The sequence below is a fragment of the Capra hircus genome, chromosome 3 (assembly GCF_001704415.2).
Source record: "Capra hircus breed San Clemente chromosome 3, ASM170441v1, whole genome shotgun sequence".
NCBI classification, from domain to species: domain Eukaryota; kingdom Metazoa; phylum Chordata; class Mammalia; order Artiodactyla; family Bovidae; genus Capra; species Capra hircus.
Window position 1 is genome coordinate 118,754,853 of NC_030810.1, and position 26,542 is coordinate 118,781,394.

The following is a 26,542-nucleotide window of genomic DNA, read 5'->3' on the forward strand; positions in this document are numbered from 1 at the left end:
GAAGTTAGCCCCCTTTTAGAAATACCACCTGAAGTTCCTAGCTTGTTCTTTTCTAACTGGTCTGTTCTGTCAGCATACACGAGGCTGAGGAAGAGACATTGAGATGCTCCGGTGGTAGGGAACGGAAACTCACTGCCGTGTTCAAGTGACTCCATGGTTCTTGCAGGTCCCCATAGTCCATTATATTTTATGCCCTACAAAATATTCTGGTTATTCCTAAATAGTAGCTAGACACAGTGATTTGGAAACAATGTAGTATATCTCTTAGAATGTATTTCTGGGTAGTGGGGGGCTATGTCTTTCCATAAATTAGTCTGACTCCCACATTAGATGCAGTGTAAGTGGTTAAAGGCACTGAGTGACCTAACAGATGGAGAACGATAGTGACAGCGGAGCCCCTGCTAACTGGGTGTATGCAGCGACCTATACTTTAATGAAATCATTTTGTTTATCTAAGTGATTGCTTTTACTGTCACTCATTAAGGCATTTTAAGAGTAAATTCATCTCAATCTTGGCAAAGTCACCTGTTAATTTCTTCTGTCCAAGCCATGTATCGAGAAAGGAGAGACTAGAAGATAGCCTTGGAACTCACATAAGAGCTCTGTCTCTACCAGCCTTTACAACAGCATAATGATGATGATCTTTTCTTCAAGCCACCTTAGGTTTCATGCTTATTCTGACCCCAGTTGCTCGAATTGCTGCTTTCACTTTTGAACTAACATGATTTTATAATTTATTATTCATATTTTTGTTTCTTAAGCTTTATCTGCATTCATGTACGTGTCTTGCGGTCCTGTCTTTAGAAGAGAAATCATTTTACTGTATTTTCTTCATCCTTTTGAATCTCTTTTCCTCCTTGGAGGCACTTAGAAAAATGCTTGTACAAAATAGGTGCTTGTACAAAATAAATGCACCTGTTTAAGAACAGTCTGGTGCTTAGTTCAGTTTTTGTGTTTTCAATAGTTGTATTATTTTGCTTGCTTTCTAGGCACACAAACCAATGGTCTGGACTTTCAGAAGCAGCCTGTGCCCGTTGGAGGAGCCATCTCAACAGCCCAGGCCCAGGCTTTCCTTGGACATCTCCATCAGGTAGGTTGTTCTGCTCAGCTATGAGTGAGAGTGAAAAATGGAGACATGGAATGCCAGGGCTTAGTAAAGTTATTTCAGAATGTGGGGCTTTTAAAGTTGATTTAAACCTGGTGTTACCAGCATCTAACCGTGTCATTCTGAATGGTTACTAGGGAATCCTTTAACTTAGTTGACTATATAGCTGTTGACCCCACAGCTGTATGAAAAAGAGTTCCTTGTTTGAACAGATACATTTACAACTGGGTTACTGTTTTGTGAGTGTGGTCTGTGGTGAATCACTGAAAGTATTGAATAGTAGATTACAAAGTCATCCAAAATGATTTAACACCCATTGCCTGAGACCTGCTGTGTAAGGCTTTGAGTTCACAGCTCGTATTCCTTCTTTAAAGCAATTTCAGACCATTTACATTTGGGCAACCACTTAGAGGTTTTGCTTGACTGTGAACATCCTGGTTTGGAGTTCAACTTTATTACTCTTATATTACGTGAATTTCTCCTAAGTCTAAAGCAGGTTCTAAATCTATCATCCATATGTTATCATTAATGTAAACAGAAGAGGAATATAAAAACAAATATTGACTCTCCAGGAGTTGAGGGATATGGGAGCTGGTTGAAAATTGAAAGTAAATAAACAGTGAAAGCATTTGGGAGACAGATTAGGAATGTGTCTCAGCTGCTTGATATATGCTCACAGTTACGTGTTAAAGCTTCACTTTGCACAACTTGTTGGTCTTTACTTCACATAAACCCTAGGACCAGTTTGGTGTACAAATTATGCAGGTCAGCAGTAGTGATTTTGGTAGTGCCAGATGGTACTAGTGGTGGAGGTTCAATGAAAAGCACATATGGACATAAAATAATAGATGCTCAATAATTATTAGTTGAACAAATGAATGAATGGATGGCAGAACTTACGAGTACAGAGGAAGAAATGAGGAGCTCATCTCACATATTTTAAGATTTTTTTCATAGGGTGATTTTTAAGCCAAGTAGAATGTTGTTGTTTGGTCGCTATGTCATGTCTGACTCTTTGTAACTCCAGGAACTATAGCACACCAGGCTTCCCTGTCCTTCACTATCTCCTAGAATTTGCTCAGACTCATGTCCATTGAGTCAGTGATGTCATCTTCCCCAGCATCAGGGTCTTTTCCAGTGAGTCAGCTCTTCACCAAACTCTTTTTCCAGGTGGCCAAAATATTGGAGCTTCAGCATTCCAAGGAGCAAGCATCTTTTAATTTCATGGCTGCAGTCACCATTCACAGTGATTTTGGAGCCCCAGAAAATAAAGTCTGTCACTGTTAACACTTTTCCCCCATCTATTTGCCATGACGTGATGGGGCTAGATGCCATGGTCTTCATTTTCTGAATGTTGAGTTTTAAGCCAAGTTTTTCACTCTCCTCTTTCACCTTCATCAAGAGGTTCTTTTTTAGTTCCTCTTTGCCTTCTGCCGTTAGAGTGCTATCATCTGCGTATCTGAGGTTGTTGATATTTCTCCCAGCAATCTTGATTCCATCTGTGCTTCATCCAGCCCGGCATTTTGCGTGATGTACTCTGCATATAAGTTAAATAAGCAGGGTGACAGTATATAGCCTTAACGTGCTCCTTTTCCTCTTTTGAACTAGTCCATTGTTCCATGTCTGTTCCAGGGGATCTTCTCAACCCAGGGGATGAACTCAGGTCTCCAGCATTTCAGGCAGTTACTTTACCATCTGAGCCGCCAGGGAAGCCCAAAGGATATTGGGAGCTAGCTAAATGGAGTTGTAAAGGGATGCTCTCACTTTCTGTTTTCAACTTCTATTTTGAAAACTTTAAAGTCTATGAAAAATTGAATAACAATAGAACAGTTTTCAGCCAAAAGCTCTTCATCTGGTATCACTAATTGTTACCAGCTAGCATATATGCTTTATGTGTTTGTGTTTGTGCACATACATTTTGTGTATGTATATACATGTCAACTTGGAGAAGGAAATGGCAACCCACTCCAGTGTTCTTGCCTAGAGAATCCTGTGGACGGAGGAGCCTGGTGGGCTGCTGTCCATAAGGTCGCATAGAGTCAGACACGACTGAAGCAGCTTAGCAGGCATGCATGCACTGGAGAAGGAAATGGCAGCCCACTCCAGTGTTCTTGCCTGGAGAATCCCAGGGACAGAGGAGCCTGGTGGGCTGCCGTCTATGGGGTCGCACAGAGTCAGACACGACTAAAGCGACTTAGCAGCAGCAGCAGCATACATGTCAACTTGTCCCATTATTCTGTACTGAATTTGATGATTTGATTAAGGTAGTGTCTCAAATTTGTCTACTATAAAGGTAATTTTCTTCCTCGTAGTTAATAAGGAGATACTGTAAGACTTGTGTTCCTCAACAGATTTTTAACTGGAAACATCATGATTGAAATAAAATCACAAAGAAACTTTAAGTTCAGGAAGTCTTGATGCTGTGTGCTAAATCCAAAATGGAATTATCCTGTTAATGATAAATTTTTTCAGTTTTCCAAATTTGAACCCTGGAATAATCCATAACTTTTTTTTTTCTTCATATATATCCAGTCAGTTTCCAAAAGTGTAGTACTTTTGTGATACTTCTCATGTTTCCTACTTTTAATTCCCACTGCTGCCATTCTAGGGTAGGTTTCCATATATTCAAACCTAGTTTATATAACAATCCAGTTGTTTTATATAGTGTTGGTCAATTTAGATTTGACTGATGTTTCATCACAATTAGAACTAGAGGCAAATACACTGTAAATAATATTGTATTCTTCTAAGTGCATCATAGTAGAAGGAACATGTATCATTACTGGTGGCTTTAACTGTGATCACTTGTCTTCCTGATTTTCCCACTATTTTACCCTGTGTAATTAATAAATATCTATGGAGAGATAGGGAGAGAATGTATAAATATCATGTTGCTCCTTAAATTTCACCCATTAGTTAGAACATCCATTAGTGACGGTTGCCTGAATCGGTTATTATCATCATGGTTGCCACAGGATGACCCTTATTTTAATATAACCATGGTTTGAACTTTTTGAATGTGTGAAGTGTTAGTATTAACTATTCTGACAGACTTTTATATGTGCTTTATAGGACAGATTCTTTATTTCAGCCAGGATTTTTGAATTATGACAATAAATATTTTAAGGACTTGACTATGTAGGTGTGTATGTGTGTGTATAAGATTTTTACTTTTATATACATGAAACTTTGAAATTAGAATGGGTAGATAATTCTGATTGTTTCTAAGGGTAAAGATAATGTCTATAAGTAGCCTGCTTCTGTGTTCTTTAACACAATGTGGAAGACGAGTTAAGGGTTTAGAAACTCAGTATCCTGTGAGTACAAACAGTGTAATGTAAGGAATGTCGAATACAAGTGTGGCATGCCTGCTGATGCAGGTTTAGTGTGGGAAAACATCTTCAGAAAAGAAATTTCAACAGCACTTTCTGCTGGGAGGTGGAGGTACTGTGAGCTTTTCCATGAAGTTTCAGCTCCTTAAGGTAAACGTCTTCATGTGCCTGGCTCTAAACAGAGCACGCGTCTGTAGAGACTTGTTGGTGACAGGCTCTAGTGATGGATGCCAACAGCATGCGATCAGAATCTCCCCAGTTACTTTGCTTTTATAGGTCCAGCTCGCTGGGACAAGCTTACAGGCTGCCGCTCAGTCTCTAAGTGTACAGGTGAGGGGGGACGTGGGACTGTGGGTCAGTTTTTCTATTCATTTTTACCATATTTTTCTACTTTTCTGTAATGAATATGCAATAATTTTATAACAAAAATACTTAGAAGTATTACTTTTTTTCTTACTGAATCTCATGAAAATTCAAATAATGATAGTCATTGCCATTAATAAAAATCCATTTTATATTACATCACTGTGAATGTCCAAAGGTGAACAAGAAAAGTCTGCTTTCAAGGTTTTATTTGGAAGTTCAGTAAAAATGTTTCTAAGTTGTACAGCCATTTATGATTTTTCATATGTTAGGAAAACATTATATTAGAGGGAAGAACAATAAAATGAGAGACCTAAGTCTTAGATTTGAATTCCCATTCTGCCACTCACGAGCTGTGTGAATTTTGGCAAGTCACTTCCTCCTGGGGCTCATTTTTTCTTATACAGTCAGCCCTGCCCACCCCCGGTTCCACATCTGGGTACAGAGAGCTGGCTGTGAAGGACTTCAGCATCTGCAGAGTTTGGTGTCTGGGGCAGGGGGTTGGGGGCTGGGGGTGGTCCTGGGATGTATTCTCTGTAGATACCAGGGGGCAATTGCATATATTTAAGTGGACGAGTTTAGAAGATTGACAGTTCTGCCATGTCATGAGTCTTAGAATTGCAATTAAGCCTACTTATAAACATTAATGAGCTTCATACAGTCAAATTTAAAAACAAAACTTAAATCTAGGTGCTTTGTTTCTATGAACCATTCAGCATAACATGCAAAGTTTACTTTTTACGCATTACTCCATAATACTTCAGTCAACCTGCTGCTTCCTTTCATTATAGTGTTTAGGTAACTAACAGTCAAGAGAGAAAAAGAGTATTCTGGAAGGCTGATTTCAGGGTTGCTAATGACTAAAGACCTTGGACTGAGCATTCCCTGAAACCAAGTGAAATACGGACCTAGTAACACATGGAGACGAGAAGAGAAATGAAAAGGAGATAATGTGACCTTCCTTTTTGAGGGAGAGGAGGTGGAAAATTGCCTTGGTTGCCATGGTAAACTGTTATCCCTTAGAGAGATGTTGGCAAACAGGCTGTATCTCCACTGTGGAATGTTTACAGTCTTGCACTGTAATTATCTCTCAATGACTGGCAGAATTAATCAGAGCCTTTATGTTAATTAGCCTTGCTGCAGTCCCCAAAACAGGTGGTGGGAAATATGCAAATCTAGGCAGAAGTTTAATGCTCTGCATAACCGGTTTTAATTACCATAAAATTTTCTCTCAGTGCCCCTTTCAGGATCATATTCTCTTTCCCTCTTGGCTGCAGCATTTCCCTCTAAGCTTGTGTGTTACTTGATGGGGGAATGCTAAATTTATAGTTCTTTAAAACATTAGTGGAAAAGTTCTGTGGGTCAAATAATCAATTTCTGAGATGGTATATAGGGAGGTTTTACACTGACCACCAAAGACATGTCCAAATGTTGAGATAGAGGGTCTGTCTAGTGTAAACATAGGTTGAAAATATGGTCTTCCCTTACTCTTTATTTCCAGAGTTAAAGATTTGTGTTTATGAAAAATTCTGTCAACTAGTGGAAGACCAAATTACTTTTTCTTCTTAAAAATTAAGAATTATTGAAAAATTTTAAAATTAAGAAAAACTAAGCAGCTTTGCTAGTTTTAGAATAAGAAGTCTGAAAACTTAATACATAAAATTAGGAAAATACAAAGATATAAGAAAGGAAATGTGAAGTTGGAAAACTAATGATTAGATAAGTCTGTTTTGTAAGTCTTAAAATATGAAATTAGTACTTCTAAAAAATCAATTATTAAATCTTTTTTTCTCCCCCCACCCCCTCAGTCTAAACCTAATGAAGAATCGGGGGATTCACAGCAGCCAAGCCAGCCTTCCCAGCAGCCTTCAGTGCAGGCAGCCATCCCCCAGACCCAGCTTATGCTGGCTGGAGGACAGATAACTGGGGTAAGTTTTCACTGAGAGATTTGTAATAAGCTTTCTCTGTGTCAAAACTGCCATTGGCCAGTATCTGACTAGATCTGTTGACTGTAGCAGATACATGGCTATGCCTGGCATATGTCTTTAAAGGAATTCTCTACATTGTAAACAGCTCTGAAAAAAGAGCTATCCTTGTCATGAGTTTTCAGTGTATTTTTTCTTACTATGGCAGATAGGCTCTGGGTAAACTTAAGAACTTTTTTAAACCACTGTTTCAACTGTTGCTTCATCATGCAGTGAAATCATGTTCCCCTGGTTGAAATAGTTACAGTGATGAAATTGTATCAGTGGTTGTCAGTTGGAGTTATAACATCACTGTAGAGTAGAAGTTAAAAGTGGATTAGTACCTATAAAAGAAAAACATTTAAAATTACTGTGTAGTGTTCTAAGGGGCTTCCCAAGTGGCTCAGTGGTAAAGAATCCACCCACTAATGCAAGAGACACAGGTTTGATCTCTGGGTCAGAAAGATCCCCTGGAGTAGGAAATTGCAACTTGTTCCAGTATTCTTGCCTGGAAAATTCTGTGGACAGAGGAGCCTGGCAGGCTGCAGTCCGTGGGGTCACAAAGAGTCGGGCACGACTGAGTGACTGAGCACACACACGCAGTGTTCTAAAATGAGCCCTCTGCAGTCATGTCCTGGCTCTTCAGTGTACTGTGCCTCATCTCTCTGTGCCTCAGGCTTCCTTCAGTTAAAGAGAGATGTTAATAATACTTAGCTCACAGTATTGTTTTAGAGATTAAGAGTAGTGATGTAGATGAAATTCATAGAACAGTGTCTGGCGTGTCATAGCGTTCAATAAATGTCATCTGGGTTTTTTTGGTAGTAAAGTTTTTTTTTTTTAATTTTAATTGGAGGCTAATTACTTTACAATATTGTGGTGGTTTTTGCCATACAGTCATGTGAATCCGCCACAGGTATACACGTGTTCCCCATCCTGACCTTCCCTCCCACCTTCCTCTCCATCCCATCCCTCAGGGTCATCCCAGTGCACCAGCCCTGAGCACCCTGTCTCATGCATCAAACCTGAACTGGAGATCTGTTTCACATATGATAATATACATGTTTCAGTGCTATTCTCTCAAATCATCCCACCCTCGTCTTCTCCCACAGAATCCAAAAGTCTGTTCTTTACATCTGTGTCTCTTTTGCTGTCTCGCGTATAGGGTCATCGTTACCATCTTTCTAAATTCCATATATATGTGTTAGTATACTGTATTGGTGTTTTTCTTTCTGACTTACTTCACTCTGTATAATAGGCTCCAGTTTCATCCACCTCATTAGAACTGATTCGAATGCATTCTTCTTAATAGCTGAGTAATATTCCATTGTGTATAGGTACCACAGCTTTCTTATCCATTCGTCTGCCGACAGACATCTAGGTTGCTTTCATGTCCTGGTTATTGTAAACAGTGCTGCAATGAACATTGGGGTACACGTGTCTCTTTCAATATTGGTAGTAAATTGACCTGTGCAAGTATATTAAGCTTTTAACTTTTCAGATGTCTTTTCTCTGAGGCCCCATTAAAAATATTTTCCAATGTTGAAAATTTGTGTATTAAATTATCTTTTGTGGGGGAGTCAAGAGGAGTGGTAAGGAAGAATTGTTTGTTATTCAGTTCATATCACATCAACCTACAAAATATTTTATTTCCTTCATTTCAGTTAAGTGTGTTTTGGCAGCGGAAGGCTCTTTTAAGAATAGTTGCAGAATTGTTTTACAAAATCCCATCAATAGAAATTAATATATGTTTACATATTATATAAAATATTTATAAACATCTCTCTTGATGGGTATTGGGATTTTGAATGATGTAATTTTGATTCTGTCTCTAATACACAAATTGTACTGGACCTTTTTTGAAGAAGGATTATGCCACTAAATGACATCCTTGCTCTTCAGAATATTCCTTCTTGATTTGATCAGAACATGTCACCAAAAAGAAGGTAGAACATACTTAACACTTTAAGTGTGTTTGAAAAAAGCTGCATTTTGAAAGCAAGTGTAAATCTTCAAATACATTTCCTGTTTTCTTGTTTGGGTTTCGTTTGCGTGCCTAGTGTTTACAATAGTAAGAGACACTTGGGAATCCAGGTTCATGTGGCTGGAGCTTCTGTCAAACTTGGGCATGGGGCTCCGTTTGCCTCTAAAGAGAGTGGCTGTCACCACCTGTTTCACAGAGATAATATATTGGAAAGAGGATGTAAAGTTGCAGAGATGCCATGCTTTCAGTAACAGAAAAGATCCTTGGGGAGGAGGCTGTAGGGAGACTTGGAAAAGAAACAAATGGACCTCATATTCTTTAATCATATCTTAGAACATAATGAAAGTGATGGAATATGGCAGGGATTCATGCTAATGAGAAGAAGCTGGGCCTTATCAGTTCTTTCCTGGTCACATCCAGCATCCTTGTTCCTTATTCATCTCACTAATCACTTGCTGTTCTGTTGGGTGTAAATTTCTTTTCATTTCCTGTCAGTATTGATTCTTTTCTTTGTTGCTTACTAGTTAATTACTTTTTTGCCTGAACCCTTGGGCCTGGACAAGCTTGAATGATTAAGTCCAGAGTGAGGACCACTATTTTAATGTAAATGGTCTGCAAGTAATGGTAGCTTGATCACTGATGAACATTTTAGCCTCATACTTGCCATATGAAGTTGGGTGGCTATGGTTTAATACCACTTGAGTTACTTGCTTCAAAGCAGTTGCCTTGCATTAGGGGTGCATCTCCTTTAACCCTTTCCAACTGCTTGTCCTGATCTTGTTCAGCTGACTCTGACCCCAGCCCAGCAGCAGCTACTGCTACAGCAGGCACAGGCACAGGCGCAGCTGCTGGCGGCCGCCGTGCAGCAGCATTCCGCCAGCCAGCAGCACAGCGCTGCTGGGGCCACCATCTCCGCCTCCGCCGCCACACCCATGACGCAGATCCCCTTGTCTCAGCCCATACAGATCGCACAGGTGAGTGAGTGACTCCCATCGCTGGGGCGGGAAGGGAGGAACAGGATGGCAGAGTTTCTGTGGTCTTAAGTTCACTTCTGATTGTTAGTGTGGGCACTTAAAGGCCTGAGAAGCTCTAAATCAGTGACGTGAGTGATGAAGCCTTCTTTACTACTGAACTAGAAATAATACATTTGTTTGCTTATTTGAGTTGGTATTATAAACACATAACCGATTATTTGAATAACTGTTTATAGTAGGTGGCAGCTCTTGAATAATTAGCTGGCGTGTTTCTGGAGCAGAGGATCGCTATATTTAATTAGCTAATTACAGCAGGCACGCGTTCTTTCACATGCTCTGCAGTGGGTGTTGCCACCCGCCTGTAAGAGGAACTGGGAACCATCTCTCTGCTACAGAGTGATTGGCTTTGTGCGGAACTGCATTAGAGTGTTGTTTGGCTTTAATTTTTGCGTTTTAGGGCAGAGTATCCAGAGATAATAAAAATTTATTTAGAGAGGCATAGACAGTTCTACCAAGGAGTAAAGTAAATGGAAACCTTTATCTCAAGGAGAGGAAAAAAGTAGAAGTAGTCACATCAGTGAAATGATGAAGAGTTATTATGAGTCCAATGCAAATAATTGTTTTATACCCCCAGAGAAAACTCAGAAATGGGCTTAAATTATAGCTAGAATTTGACTAAACATTAAAAAAGCCAATAAACTATAAGTACAGAATAGATGTCAGACTAATGTTTATGACTGTTATGTAATAGTCATTGTTTTTATTTTGCCCATTTTTTTCATTACCAAATAAATGTTTTTCATGCCTAAGTTGTGAGACTCTATCTTGACATTATTCTAATAAGATAACATACATGCAAGGACATTAAAAATTCATGAAATAATAAGCCAATATAAGCAAGTTTAATATGTTATAGATCAGATTTTTATATGGATAGCTTTTTTTAAAATTTATGCACTGTTTTCTCAGTTGAGTTAGGCTGGTGCCAAATTTCATAGGTCTTTTAATTTATTGATACAGGTTCAGACATAACACTTAATTTTTGCTCTACAAGAGGAAATTCAGTCACTTAAAAAAGCAACATATTCTTTTCTCACTTGGTTTTTAAAGCTCATGTTGTTCTCTACATGTTAAAGATACCACCATAAGCATTTAACTATTGAAAATTAGATTTTGCGTAAGTCAGGACACAATATATGCTCATAGAAACAGCATGTCCGTGTCGCAGCTTCAGGTTCCTTTGCACGCTTTGGAACATATCCAGAGCACATCCTTGATAGGAGTTTATAATAATGTCAAATATTGACTCTCTTTTTATTTGGATGACAGAACTCATCATCTGGGAAACTTGAGATTAAGCACACTTTTATTTCGAATCTCCAATCCATGTTGTAATCCTACTTTTTTAGGATCTGCAACAACTGCAACAACTTCAACAGCAGAATCTCAACCTGCAACAGTTTGTACTGGTCCATCCAACAACCAACCTGCAACCAGCGCAGTTTATCATCTCACAGACGCCCCAGGGCCAGCAGGGTGAGCACCTCCTTAGAGCTTATTAGTGGCACACCAAAGCTGTCCACTTGTCCACACAGATGCTAACTATTGTATTTTGGCCCAGAAGCTGTCCATTAAAACAGTGGGTTGTTTTTGTTTTTGTTTTTTTTTAATTTAAGCTCAATATTCATGTTGGAGAAGCTTTGTCATGCATACCTCATTATTGAAGGTCATCATTCCCTGCCTTTCATATGCTTACTCAGTAAGGAGTACTGTGAGTTTGACCAAAAGTCTCAGTTAAATTCTTCAGCTGCTGAACATATATTGGATAAGTTGCTTCTAGTGTTTTGATAGTTTTTCATGGGAATGTGTTCAAAGAATGTGGGCTGAGGATTTGAGCATTGAAAATATATGCTTCTGACAATCACTGGTTTTCTTTTAAAGTTTAAGAAAAAGAGGGTATCATGGTAGAAACTGTAGAAATTTGGGGAGTTATAAAAAAAAATCTTCAAGGCCTTTTAGTGCTAAATGTTGTGTTATTTCTGTATAAAGTACAATCATGTTTGTTGGGCTGGTTAATGGAATCAATATACACAGTATTAGAGTATCAAGGCTTCAACCCAAGGAATATTACTGCATTACTGCTTCCTCATTATTTGTTTTTTAGCCTTTTTGCTTGATCATTCAAAAATCTTTTGTTGTACACATACCTATTCCAGTTTTAAACGATTAAGATAGCCTGCCCCTTTCATGAACTAGACAGTTCTCTGGTCTAGCATATACTAGCAGTTTCTAATTGCTTTTTGGTTAAGAAGTAGAGCTTTGTGAGGTTTTTGTTTGTTTGTTTGTGTTTTTTTGGAGTTTCAAGCTGCTCCATTTAAAATACTTCTTCGCTTTCATCCATTCCTTCCTAAAATAAAAAAATTGATCAACCAGAGAGGTTAGGTTACACCAAAGACATATACCAGTTCAACATTTTTCCATTTCTTCTTGCCCAAATTGTATTTAATAAGACTGAATTGTATTTAATAAGACTGTAGGCAAATAAGACCTTAAGAGTTTTAAGACCAGTAGGACTATCAGGATATCAGTTAAAAATTTTCACTTCATCTTCTTATGCCATATGTTCAAGGTAATCTTTAATGTTGGACATAACATGTTTGTGTTTTGTAGGTCTCCTGCAAGCGCAAAATCTTCTAACACAACTACCTCAGCAAAGCCAAGCCAACCTCCTACAGTCTCAGCCAAGCATCGCCCTCACCTCCCAGGTCAGTTTTCTTCCATGAGGGTTGCTTTCTTTTATCCTGTTGTCTTGAGATACTTTGGGGCTCTGTCTAATTCAACTCCCTAATAAAGATAATTGGAATAGTTTTTAAAAACTCACCAAAATTTCAAAGCTAGGTTTATCAGCTTCATAGAAAACGATGTTGCCAAATTGATGTAGTCTTTGAAGACCCTCAAGGAGTCCCTATTTTCTTACATGTTCATAAAGAGTAGCTATGTTACCACTGAATGAGTAATGCATTCTGGCTCTTTGCCCACCCTCCCCCCGACATATGACAGTAGAGATTACCACTTGAACTAGACACCTAGCGCCTCAGTTAAAACCGTCATTGTTCTTTGCTCTTTCTCAGAAACTGTGAAGAAACTCTTATCTCTGCGTTTTATTCCCTATCTCAACTTTGCTGTATTGCTTTAGCTAATTTCTTCCAGAGTTTAACTGTAGAAAAAGTACAAGTCTAGGCATCTAGAGGTTAAGAGGTTAAGGCTTTAGACCTAGTTCTGTTTCTTTCCTAGCTGTGACGTTGAGCGTATCGTTTCTCCTTTCTGTACTTCCATTTCCCTATCTGTAAAGTAGGTAATTGAACTAGCTGATCCTCAATTCCCCTGCCATCTCTGATTCTCTTTGTTCATAACTATGGAAGTTATCACTTGATACTAACAAATTACTAGATTTGACCAAATTCAACAACTGTTTTGATTAAAAAAAAAAACTCTTCTAAGAACAGAAAGTAACTTTCTCAACCTGCTATAAGGCATCTACCGAAAAAAACCATTATAAAGATTGAACAAGTTATGCGCTGTTAGCACTTCTATCCAGCATTGTACTGAAGAGCCTAGCAATGTAGTAAGAGAAGAAAAATAAAGAACATGTAAGTTAGAAAGGAAGGGTCTCCTTTGGCAGACAACATGATTGTCTATGCAGAAAATTCAGAGGAATCTACAAAAATATTGCTGGAATTAGTAAATGAACTTAGCAAGTATGATACAAAGTTACTTAGTAACTTAGCAAGCAAGATACAAAGTCAACAGACAAAAATCTTTATATTAATAAAAATCATTTGGAAATTGAAATTAAGAAAAATATTTGCAGTGAATAAATTTAACAAAATGTTTATAAGACCTGTACATTGAAGACTACAAAATCTTGCTGAGTGAAATTGAAGAAGACATAAGTAAATGGAGAGATGTAATGTGTTCATGAAGACCTCGATTGGTAAAATAAGATCTCTCCAAATTGATCTATAAATTCAATACAATGCCAATTAATATCTACAGCTTTCTTTGAAGAAATATGCATGGTGTTTCTAACATTTGTACAGAATTGAAGAGGTCATGGAATAGCCAAACAATTTTGAAAAGTGAGAAAGTTAAAGGATTACTCGTTGTCCAGAATCATTACACAACTATGGTAAGAAAGACAGTGTGATAATGGCATGTGAATAGAATAGAGCAGAAGTCCAATAGACCTGCATTATCAAGAACCAACTGGCTATCCATCGGCAGAAAAAAAAAGAACCTCACTCCTTATTTCACAACAATATTATTGTTGTTGCTCAGTCACGTTTGACTCTTTGGGAACCCACGATGGCAGCACTCCAGGCCTCCCTGTCCCTCACTATCTCCCGAAGTTTGCCCAGGTTCACATCCACTGAAGCAGTAATGTCATCCCACCATCTCATCCTCTGTCACCCTCTTCTTCACAGTGATATACAAAGATTAATTTGAAATGGGTTGCAGACCTAAATTTCTAGAAAAAAACTTAAGGGAAAATCTTTGTGTCCCTGGATAAGGTAATTTCTTGAGTGGGACACAAAAAGCACTAACCATAAAAGAAAAAAAGTAATAAATTTAATTTCATAAAAATTAAAAGCTTCTGTTGAGAGAATGAAAAGCCACAGACTGGAAGAAAATATTCTTGAAACATATATATATATACATACACACACACACACACACACATATATATATAAAAGGCTTATATCCAGATTAAATGAAGAACTCATACAGCACAATAAGACAACCTGTTTGTTTTTTCAAGGGGGTGTGTGCAAAATATTTGAAGATATTTTACCAAAGAAGGCATGTTAAATACCCAATAAGTGTATGAAAAGATGCTCAAAATTATTAGTCATGAGGAAAATGAAAATGAAATATCACTACATACCCAGTAGAACGGGCAAAATTAAAGACTATGATAATACCAAATATTGATGAGAATATAAAGCAAACCCAGCTCTTAAACGTTGCCACTGGGGTTGCAGATTGATGCAGGCCCTTTAGAGAAGAACTTGGTGGATTCTTATCAAGTTAAATACACCTTATGACTCAGCAGCTGTACTCTCAGAAATGAGTGCATTTGCTCACACAAAGGCCTGTATATGAATGCTCATAGAGCTTTTATGAACAGCCTAAACATCCATCAGCTGGTAAATAGATAACATAAAATTTGACATATCTATACAATGGATTGCTACTCAGCCACAGAAACAAATGTACTTACATTCAACATCATATATGAATTTCAAAAGCATTATGCCAGGTGAAAGAAGACAAACATAAAAAACTGTGTACTGCATGATTCAATTTATATGGCATTTGACAACAAAGCTATAGGGACAGAAATCATATCAGTGGTTGCCAGGGGATGGGGGCTAGGGGTGAGGATTGACCACAGAGGGCCCAGGAAACTTTTGAGGGTGATGGAAATTTTCTGCATCTCAATCGCTTATAAGAGTTTTATGACTAAATATAGTTGTCAAAACCCATCCAACTGTACACTTTTAAATGGTGTGTTTAATTATGAATAAGCGGAATTATGAAAGTGAGGTTGAAAAGAAAACCTATACAGCAGTTCCTTTCTGACCTGTGAGCTTTGTGAACAGTGGCAGGGCTGACAGCTTCATCCTGACTCCTGCTCACTGAATTTTACTCTACTATTTCTAGATCTGTCCCAGTCCAGCCTGAGGTTTCTGGAGTTGGGGTAACTTATCTGTAACCACTCCACCAAAAGGTACCCAAGCTATTTTTAGTCCTTTATTATTTGAGAATGGGGCTACTTCAAGCCTGGAAATAAAGCAACTGTCTGATAGTTGAGACACATCTCTAACCATCAACCAGTTTCACTGGGAAGTTATAACCACACAGGACTCTAACTTGGTTGGTAAAGTTTTGGGTTCCTCCAGGTGGTCAGGTTAAAATTTTCTCAGTGTCAGCATGCCAGAGAGATAAATTTTGTTGTCTTCATTGAAGAGGGATGATAGAGAGGCGCTTACTCCAAGTGTAGGCATGCGCAATTCCTATTATGTGGTTTTCAGGGGCAGTTAGTTCAGTTGGAGAGAGCATATTACTAATGAGGTAAAATTTAGGGGTATACGATGCATTAAAATTATAAGGAAAAAAGTACACAACCAGAGACTCCATCTGTAATCCTGTCCTGTAATCTCTCACCTGGGCTTCTGTTCACACAGAGGTTAACTGATGCAGTTATGATGCAGTCAGGGCAGCACCCATCACTAGTGAGGACTCAGAAGGAGGGTTCTACTTGGAGCCTGTGAGTCAAAAAAGATAGATTATACCCTTATGTCCCCAAATAAACTTTAGATGGATTTAAATAATTAAACATTTTTAAAGACATAAAAGAAGCAGGATATTTTTAGCCAGAAATAAGTCAAAGCTTTCTCAGATTTGAAGCAACAGCAGATACTGAGGAAGAAAAAATAGTTCACCCAAATGATAATTCAAAACTTACATACACTGAAAACTAAAAGGAGAAAAGCAGAGTGGGAAAAGCATTTGTATTAATACAACAGACAAAGGCTTAATCTATAACATTTGATGAGCTCTTTGAGAATAAGGATACCATTAATATATAAATGGATTGTGGATGTAAAGTTAATTCACATGAAAGAAAGTACAGGTAATAATTAACACATGGGAAAATTTTGGCTTTAAGTAATAAAAAATAAGAATTAAGGCATTAGCAAAGTGCAGTTTATTCCTGAATTAGTAAAACATTTTTTAAAACTGCTAACACAAATCATGTGGAAAACATTGTATACTGAGAACCAGCATTATGATGTGTGCCAGAAGCCACGAAATCGTGTATGGTATACTCTCTATCCAGTTACAGAAAAATCCTTTGTGAATTTATCTCAAAGAACTACTTAGGTGGGAAAAATGACTATATGCAGTGTTTCTCTGTGGTTTCATCTGTATTAGTGAAAACAAATGAAAGATATCTAGCGATAAAGAAATGGCTAAATAAATTATTATGATTTTATTACCTTTCAGCCCAGCTTTGACAATTATGATGACTGAAACAACACAGTAGAAAACATTGAAACCTAGTGTTAAGAGAGAAGAGCAGAGTATAAAATTTTGTTACTATAATTACAATTAAGGTTAACAATGGATCAGTAGATGTATGGGAGTAGGAAAACTTCTAGAGGTTATGGATAATTTAACAGCGTAAAAATGAAGCTCTATGGAAGAAAACTTGAACAAATAGTCAGAAATGAAGCTATTAAGTTATTTAAACTATAGGTGATTTGTTTTTCCCCCTAAAATAGTTTTTAATAATCTTATTTTTTATAATATTCTATCACAAGTAGGAGATATGATAGTGATAAGACAGGGATGGTTCCTGCTGTTGAAACTTATAGTTTAAGTGACATATTTGTGATACATGTTCTTAAAAATAAAGACTGATTTCTTAAATGACATGAGATGTGTGTATTCAGACCATTTGAAAACTCCAGGATAATGGACTTCATTTTTGCATATTCAGGCCTTGTCCGCAGATGTGCGTGTTTGACCCTGGCTGTAACTGTAGTGTATCTAGCGTCACACTCTGCTTTTCTCACTGGGGTTACGTTGCGCCTGCCACACTGTTACATGGTCTTCATAGTTCTTGAATATAGCTGCCCCTGTAAATTGTTTGCTTGCAGCATTCCAGACATGAACTTAAATCTCCTAGCGCACGTTCGTTCTTATTCTTTTGTTCCTTCCCTAACAGCCAGCAACCCCAACACGCACAATAGCAGCAACCCCAATTCAGACACTTCCACAGAGCCAGGCAACACCAAAGCGGATTGATACTCCCAGCTTGGAGGAGCCCAGTGACCTTGAGGAGCTTGAGCAGTTTGCCAAGACCTTCAAACAAAGACGAATCAAACTTGGATTCACTCAGGTAGGATGAACCTACCTTTAACTTAGGCTTCCTTCCTTGGCCAGGTCCAAATATTTGCATTCCATGTCCAAAGACCCTTCTAAGGAGCAGTATATTTCTCAGGTTTGTTTTTAATTTTGGACTGTAACTTTTTCTTAGCCATTTCCTACATTTATAAGTTTAGACTTTCATCATTTTTATTCATGTATGAATATATAATTTACTGTTATGCTAAAATTGTTAACATTTCTCTCAGAACACAGGCCTCTGAAATTAGAATTATACCGATAAATGGTGAGAATTTAAGAGATTATGTTGGGGAATGAAATAACTGTAATGTACTGAGGGCTGTGTGGTTTGAGAAACGTTTGGTTCTAGCCCTTCGTGTTGGATATAAGTAAGAATGAAAGGAATAAAGATTACTTTATTCCTTTTATAGTAGCTGAAAGGGGAAATATTTGAAAGACTTGTTTAAAATAGTTTGTGGGCAAAAGAAAGCAGTAATGGAAACACATACACACACAAATACACAGTAATACCAAGCTGAGGCTGATTAACTAAATAGGAATCTGTTGAAGATGAAAAATCCAAATTAATCAAAATCCAAAATAAGTTTTAAAATGTCACCTAACAGAGGGTTTTCAAAGTGGAATGAATTTAATGGTTTAAACCTTTAAAACTCTAGGTATATAGCTTGTTGTTCTAACCATTCCTGCTGACTTACTCTTAGATTAACGTGTCACAGATAAAGCAGGAAAATAATTAAACTGAATGACATTTATGTAAAGTGATGTAAGATTATTCAGTTCAGTCGCTCAGTCATGTCCAACTCTTTGGAACCCCATGAATCACAGCACACAGGCCTCCCTGTCCATCACCAACTTCCACAGTCTACTCAAAGCCGTGTCCATTGAGTCAATGATGCCATCCAACCATCTCATCCTCTTCATCCCCTTCTCCTGCCCTCAATCTTTCCCAGCATCAGGGTCTTTTCCAAATAAGTCAGCTCTTCGCATCAGGTGGCCAAAGTATTGGAGTTTGAGCTTCAACATCAGTCCTACCAATGAACACCCAGGACTGATCTCCTTTAGGATGGACTGGTTGGATCTCCTTGCAGTCCAAGGGACTCTCAAGAGTCTTCTCCAACACCACAGTTCAAGGGCGTCAATTCTTCGGTGCTCAGCTTTCTTCACAGTCCGACTCTCACATCCATACACGGCCACTGGAAAAACCATAGCCTTGACTAAACGGACCTTTGTTGGCAAAGTAATGTCTCTGCTTTTGAATATGCTGTCTAGGTTGGTCATAACTTTTCCTTCCAAGAAGTAAGCGTCTTTTAATTTCATGGCTGCAGTCACCATCTGCAGTGATTTTGGAGCCCAGAAAAATAAAGTCAGCCACTGTTTCTACTGTTTCCCCATCCATTTCCCATGAAGTGATGGGACCAGATGCCATGATCTTTGTTTTCTGAATGTTGAGCTTTAAGCCAACTTTTTCACTCTCCTCTTTCACTTTCATAAGAGGCTCTTTAGTTCTTCTTTATTTTCTGCCATAAGGGTGGTGTCATCTGCATATCTGAGGTTATTGATATTTCTCCCGGCAATCTTGATTCCAGCTTGTGCTTCCTTCAGCCCAGCGTTTCTCATGATTTACTCTGCATATAAGTTAAATAAGCAGGGTGACAATATACAGCCTCGACGTACTCCTTTTCCTATTTGAAACCAGTCTGTTGTTCCATGTCCAGTTCTAACTGTTGCTTCCCGACCTGCATACAGGTTTCTCAAGAGACAGTTCAGGTGGTCTGGTATTCCCATCTCTTTCAGAATTTTCCAGTTTATTGTGATCCATACAGTCAAAGGCCTTGGCATAGTCAATAAAGCAGAAATAGATGTTTTTCTGGAATGCTCTTGCTTTTTCGATGATCCAGCAGATGTTGGCAACTTGATCTCTGGTTCCTCTGCCTTTTCTAAAACCAGCTTGAACATCTGGAAGTTCACGTTTCACAAATTGCTGAAGCCCAGCTTGGAGAATTTTGAGCCATTCCTTTACTAGCATGTGAGATGAGTGCAGTTGTGCGATAGTTTGAGCATTCTTTTGCAATGCCTTTCTTTGGAATGGGAATGAAAACGGACCTTTTCCAGTCCTGTGGCCATTGCTGAGTTTTCCAAATTTGCTGGCATATTGAGTGCAGCACTTTCACAGCATCATCATTTAGAATTTGAAATAGCTCAACTGGAATTCCATCACCTCCACTAGCTTTGTTCGTAGTGATACTTCCTAAGGCCCACTTGACTTCACATTCCAGGATGGCTGGCTCTAGGTGAGTGATCACATCATCCTGATTATTTGGGTCGTGAATATCTTTTTTGTACAGTTCTTCCATGTATTCTTGCCACCTCTTCTTAATATCTTCTGCTTCTGTTAGGGCCGTACCATTTCTGTCCTTTATTGAGCCCATCTTTACATGAAATGTTCCCCTGGTATCTCTAATTTTCTTGAAGAGATCTCTATTCTTTCCCATTCTATTGTTTTCCTCTATTTCTTTGCACTGATCACTGAGAAAGGCTTTCTTGGCTCTCCTTGCTATTCTTTGGAACTCTGCATTCAAATGGGTATATCTTTCCTTTTCCCCTTTGCTTTTCACTTCCCTTCTTTTCACAGCTATTTGTAACGCCCCCTCAGACAGCCATTTTGCTTTTTTGCATTTCTTTTTCTTGTGGACAGTCTTGATCCCTGTCTCCTGTACAATGTCACAAGTCTCCGTCCATGGCATTAGGCACTCTGTCTATCAGATCGAATCCCTTAAATCTATTTCTCACTTCCAGTGTATAGTCATAAGGGATTTGAATTAGGTCATACCTGAATGGTCTAGTAGTTTTCTCTACTTTCTTCAATTTAAATCTTTATTTGGCAATAAGGAGTTCATGATCTCAACTACAGTCAGCTCCCAGTCTTGTTTTTGCTGACTGTATTGAGCTTCTTCATCTTTGGCTGCAAAGAATATAATCAATCTGATTTTGGTGTTGACCATCTGGTGATGTCCATGTGTAGAATCTTCTCTTGTGTTGTTGGAATACAAAAGTAGGAAGTCAAGAAACACCTGGAGTAACAGGCAAATTTGGCCTTGGAGTACAGAACAGCAAAGGCTAGTAGAGTTCAGCCAAGAGAACGCACTGGCCATAGCAAGATCATTAGGTGAAATAAAATTACTGAAGTATAGATTAGATTGGGTATTTCAATAGAATCAGGAAAAGCCTGATGGTTTTTTCCCCAGAGAATATAATTACTGTTTGAAATTTAAGCCAGCACTAAAGTATTATCCAAATTATTTTATGTTGAAAGTGTTGTAACATACCACCTACTCTGGTAGATAAAAAATCAAGAATGACATCCCTGTTTTGTTCCTTATATTTGTTTGGTAATTTATTTTAGCTCAAAGAAACATTATATATTGAGAACATAAAATGTTTTTTAATAGATATAATAATTTTAGAGAAAATGCATATTTGTGAAGAGTCTTAGTTATGAGGAAACAAATTGTAATTCACAAAGTTTTTAGTACTTTGGAACTATCTAAACCATCTGACTGGCTTTTTAAAAGAAAGCTAAGATAATATAGAACTAGATTGGTAGAAATAAATTAATAAGCTTAAATAAGTATCAAGTTGGCAGGTTTAGCAGTGCTTCAGCTCTTAAGCTATCAGCATAGCATACTCTTCGTTTCCTGGGAGATTGTTGTCCAAGTGATATGGCAAGACTGTTAAGGCTTTTAAAAACCTTTAACTTTTATACCAAATAGTGGTTCGCCCTTCTGTGGCATTTGACCCAACACACTGGCAGGGTTGCCTCTCTCTCTTTTTCTCTTTCTCTCTCTCTTGCCTTTTTTTTAGTATTTATGTATCTGGCTGTGTGGGGCCTTAACTGTGGCACACAGACCGTCGCCACCTCATGCAGGACCTTCCACAGGTGTGTGGGCTCTCACTGTGATGCACGGGCTCCGCTACTCCGCAGCGTATGGGCCCTCGTTGCCCAGTCAGGGATCACGCCCACATCCCCTGTATTCCAAGGCAGATTCTTAGCCACTGCACTAGCAGGAAAGCCCCTCTTTCTTGTTTTGATAAAGGAGCTTCCCTGTGATCTGTGTTCTGCTTGCGGTTTTATCCTGTTATTTGACACGTCGCTTCCTTATTTTTCAAATGACTTTGACTTAGCAGTGGCAACATTTCACAGACCTTGACTGTGTGGATTAAGGCGCACATTACTGATGCAGGATGGGAAGATCAACGTGTTTTATGTCAGATACCTCAATTGTAGTTTTTTTAAACATTGCTTTGTATGCAGTTTATATACATTCACTCAGAGGGTAAGTTAGACATTCAAGTTATTAGTTGAAACAGACAAATTCCTGTTCTCTGAGTAAATATACACGTTATTAGGTGTTTTAAACAGTATTTTCTAACTACATAATTTGTTATTAAAGGATTGCTGTAGATGTTATTACATAATTAGAAGGCATGCCATATTCTAACACCATCCCTCACATGTGATACATTCATTATTTCCTAATCTCAATCTTCATTCCTCTTTTTCTCTGCTTTTAAAATAAAAAAATCAAAGTGATATTATTTAGTTCAGATTATGTATGAGTTAACTGTTCAAACATTTACCCTGTGAGGGAGAACCCAAGGTGGTTGCGTATTACGGAAGCACTAAACCATCTGATATCAAATTAGTGAAAATTAGTATATTAACTCGGAGAAAGCAATGGCAACCCACTCCAGTGTTCTTGCCTGGAGAATCCCAGAGACAGTGGGCCCCCGTCTATGGGGTCGCACAGAGTCGGACACGACTGAAGCGACTTAGCAGTATATTAACTGAGGCATCTGCTGCTGTTTAGACAATGAAAGCCTTTACGTGTGATGGTCTACTTCTGCTCTGCTTCTGTGAGACGGTATATTCGGAGCTGTCAGTGAAGCCTTCTATGATTTTGTGTCTGTGCTGTCCAGTAGGATAGTCACTCTCCACACGTGCCTCCTGAGTACTTGAGAGGCAGCTAGTGGTGCTAAGGAATGACATTTCTAGTTTATCCGCTTTGAATTCATTTAAATTACACACGCAGCTGGTAGCTATTCTGTGGGAAAGATTAGAATATAGATCAGTTGGAGTTCAGTTCAGTCACTCAGTCGTGTCCGACTCTTTGCGACCCTATGAACCACAGCACGCCAGGCCTCCCTGTCCATCACCAGCTCCCAGAGTTCACTCAGACTCACGTCCATCGAGTCGGTGATGCCATCCAGCCATCTCATCCTCTGTCATCCCCTTCTCCTGCCCCCAGTTCAAGTATTCTCAAAGTCTCATTTTATCTTTATCCAACATTTCTCCTCTGTTAAACTTTCTGATACAGTTTGCTCACCAGTAAGAAAATGGAGTTTAAAAAGAAATATTCTTTCTTTTCACTGACTAACCCCTTATGTAAGTGCTAATAGACAATGTTCTGTCCAAAAGGTGATTTATAGAGGAGATAAATCAAAGGAGTGAGATATTCGTAATTCAAAATGAATGTTGCCAAGATAGTTGGGAGTTGACTGTCTTAGTAGAATTAGCTATGTAGTATTTTGGACCAGAAATGTTGCCTTTCTGTCTTGTCACTAAACTATTTTAAATGAGAGTGTGAATTATTTCTACTATATAACTGGTGGCTCAGACAGTAAAGAATCCGCCTGTGATGCCGGAGACCCAAGTTCGATCCCTAGGTCAGAAAGATCCCATGAGAAGGGAATGGCTACCCACTCCAGTGTTCTTGCCTGGAGAATCCAAAGGACAGAGGCTATAGTCCATGGGATCACAAAGAGTCAGACACAATTGAGCGACTGACACTTTGTATCACCTATATATATATACAATAAGAGAGGTTTCAGCTGGAGGAAAAGCCCTCCATACATTTCAAAGGCTTATAGAGAAAGATATTTTTTGCAGTATATTCAGGGGATCATTGTTCTATTGCTATAAGGTTACCAAGTTTCCAGTGCCCATAAAGGTTTTGACTAAATGGGTCAAAACTCTCTACTGTGAATTTCTGTAATGGTTACAGAAGTAGTCTTTTTAGAATACCTGGTTTTTATAACAAACTTTGAAATCCAAACTAAGAGTGCAAAGATTTTTTTTTCACAGCTTCCAGAAATACTTTACAGGAAAAAAATTAAAGGACGAAGCATAATTTCTAAGATTTAAAGTGATTTATGTGAAGTTGGATTAGTTCAGAAATATCTAAGGTTATACAGACAGCTACATCTATTAACCCTGTAGGTGATACAAATTAACTGATTTCTAAAGATTACTTAGGTCACTTTGGTTGCATCAGTTACTTGGTAGAATATCAGCACTACCTTTTGAGAGTTAGCAGAAATACTTGATATTTCAATTATTAAGAAGAGATTCAATATGGAGAGAATATGGGACAGTTTTGAATGTTGTCACCATTGAGGCCTAATTAACAGGAACCTTCACTGGAATACTGTGCTCAACTTAGGGATGGATGTTTTTGTGGAACCTGGTAAATGGAATGATTGTTGATTCTTTGTCTAGAACAGTTACTGGAGCAGCACCCTCGAGTGAAGACCATAAACATTACATGAATCTTCTCTGTCTCTCCTTTCCTATTCTGTATTATTGTACAGGGCGATGTTGGGCTTGCTATGGGTAAACTGTATGGAAATGACTTCAGCCAAACTACCATCTCTCGTTTTGAAGCCTTGAACCTCAGCTTTAAGAACATGTGCAAATTAAAGCCACTTTTGGAGAAGTGGCTAAATGATGCAGGTGGGTAAATATATAAAATATATATATATTTCCTTGTTGATCATTGAAATTTTACAGGAGGGATTGTTGTATAAATGGGGATTACGTTTCTTATTACATTATTGATACTACAGAATCTTAAAGCTCACTAATCTTGGGAGAATCAACATAAATTGTGACTACATAAATTAGAGAGCTAATTCATTTAAATAGTCTAGTAATTACAAGGTACATAATCAGCAATAGTTTTTAGCTTTGGAACATTTCTTGTATTTGAGCCCAGAATGAGAGACAGTTGAAGGAAGTTGAAGAGGCTAAGAAGGCCTATGTATTTAAATAAACTTGAAAAACAAGTTTATTGGCTCTTCCTCCATGGATTATTATAAATTTGTTCCTGATAGTATTCCTGCTTTGTCATTAAAAGTGACCACACATTGGTATGTCTATACAATGGACTATTACTCAACCATGAAAAAGAATGAAATGTTACCATTTACAACAGCATGGCTGGACCCAGAGAATATTATATTTAGTAAATAAGTCAAACAAAGACAACTACTATATGATACCACTTATATGTGGAATCCAAAAAATAATACAAATCTGTATTCATGTAGAAACAATCACAGACATAGAAAAAAAAAAAACTTATAGTTACCAAAAATGGGAGAGGGAGGGAGGGACATACTAGGAGTATGAGTTTAATAAATACAAAAAATACAAATTACTACTATACATAGGTAAGCAACAAAGACCTGCTGTATTGTACAGAGAATTATATTCAACATCTTGTAATACTCTGTAATAAAATACAATCTGAAAAAATGTATTTATAACTGAATCACTTTGCTATATACCTGAAACCAATAAAATATAGTAAATCAATTATACTTTGATTTTTAAAATATGACTACCTTTTTATACATTAAGAAAAAATTGAGCTATTAGTTTTAACTCACATGCTTTTTGCTGCAGTTTCCCTTTGGAGATTTTGAATTTTGAGTCACAGAATCATAGACTGTTAGAGCTGTAAGGAATCATAGGGATCCCCTAGACTGTGGTTCTCATTGTAGGTGTGAACAAAATTCAGGTCTTTTGCAAAGACAAACCTATAACTCCCAGCTTTGAGCAGTTCCACATATGGCCTCAGCATCTGTAATCTTACTGAGTTCCACAGGTGTGAACCTGTGGTCTGTTCCCTTCATAGAACATAGAGTGGAGAGAAACTCAGAGATGTCTCTGACATGCTCAGGGTCATTAAACTACTAAATGGCTGAATCTTGTTTAAACTTTAAATAGTTTAAAAATGTTTCATTGTTTGGTTTGAGGAGGAAGGAGAGAAATACCAGTGAAATAAAATGAGAGGTCATTTGCAAGATAAACGTTTAACAGTCAATAATTTCCAGGTTTTCTTCCTTTCATCCTTAGAGTTAATAAATGAAAGAGCAAGCAAAACCAAATCAGAAGAGCAGAACTCTCTCATGGAAGCTGAAGAGGTAGAGCTTAGAGTAAAGAGAGGAGCAGTCGACTGCTGTGTCAGAACAAGTCAGAGCGTAGCAGGCGATCTAATGAGCCGTCCTGAGACGGGGCCAGCAAGAGCAGTGGGAAGGCCCATGGCAGCGAGCACATTCTAATACAAGTTATAGTAACCTTCCATACTTGCTGTTAGCCTGAAATATTTCGGTTGATTGTTGTTATTAATATGTAATTGTGTGCATGAATCATGCTCAGCTAATTTGATTTATGTGTTTTCTTCTTTCTTACAGAGAACCTCTCATCTGATTCAGCTCTCTCCAGCCCAAGTGCCCTGAATTCTCCAGGGATGGGGATTGAGGGCTTGAACCGTAGGAGGAAGAAACGCACCAGCATAGAGACCAACATTCGTGTGGCCTTAGAGAAGAGTTTCTTGGAGGTTAGTGAGGTTTTTACTTTTCATGTACATGGGATTGTCTGTGTAATACTAATGTTATGTACAGCGGAAACACAAGTAGTTTGGTTTGGCTAAATTCTAGTGTTTGGAACCGGAACTCTTGCCTTCCTCACATTGTCCAAATGAGATTATGTGTATGAAGCACTG

At 38.1% G+C, this 26,542-nt stretch overlaps 1 protein-coding gene across 2 annotated transcripts in view; it reads left to right on the forward strand.

The window, feature by feature from the left end:
• Positions 1–26,542, forward strand: part of POU2F1 (POU class 2 homeobox 1) — a 202,575-nt gene that overhangs the window by 141,886 nt on the left and 34,147 nt on the right. For both annotated transcript variants that reach the window (XM_018046442.1, XM_018046443.1), the window contains exons 3-11: positions 990–1,090; positions 4,714–4,767; positions 6,609–6,728; positions 9,531–9,719; positions 11,129–11,255; positions 12,390–12,484; positions 17,515–17,688; positions 24,345–24,486; positions 26,232–26,377. In XM_018046442.1, coding sequence (XP_017901931.1) covers positions 990–1,090; positions 4,714–4,767; positions 6,609–6,728; positions 9,531–9,719; positions 11,129–11,255; positions 12,390–12,484; positions 17,515–17,688; positions 24,345–24,486; positions 26,232–26,377 — 1,148 coding nt within the window. The remainder of the gene's footprint in view (positions 1–989; positions 1,091–4,713; positions 4,768–6,608; positions 6,729–9,530; positions 9,720–11,128; positions 11,256–12,389; positions 12,485–17,514; positions 17,689–24,344; positions 24,487–26,231; positions 26,378–26,542) is intronic.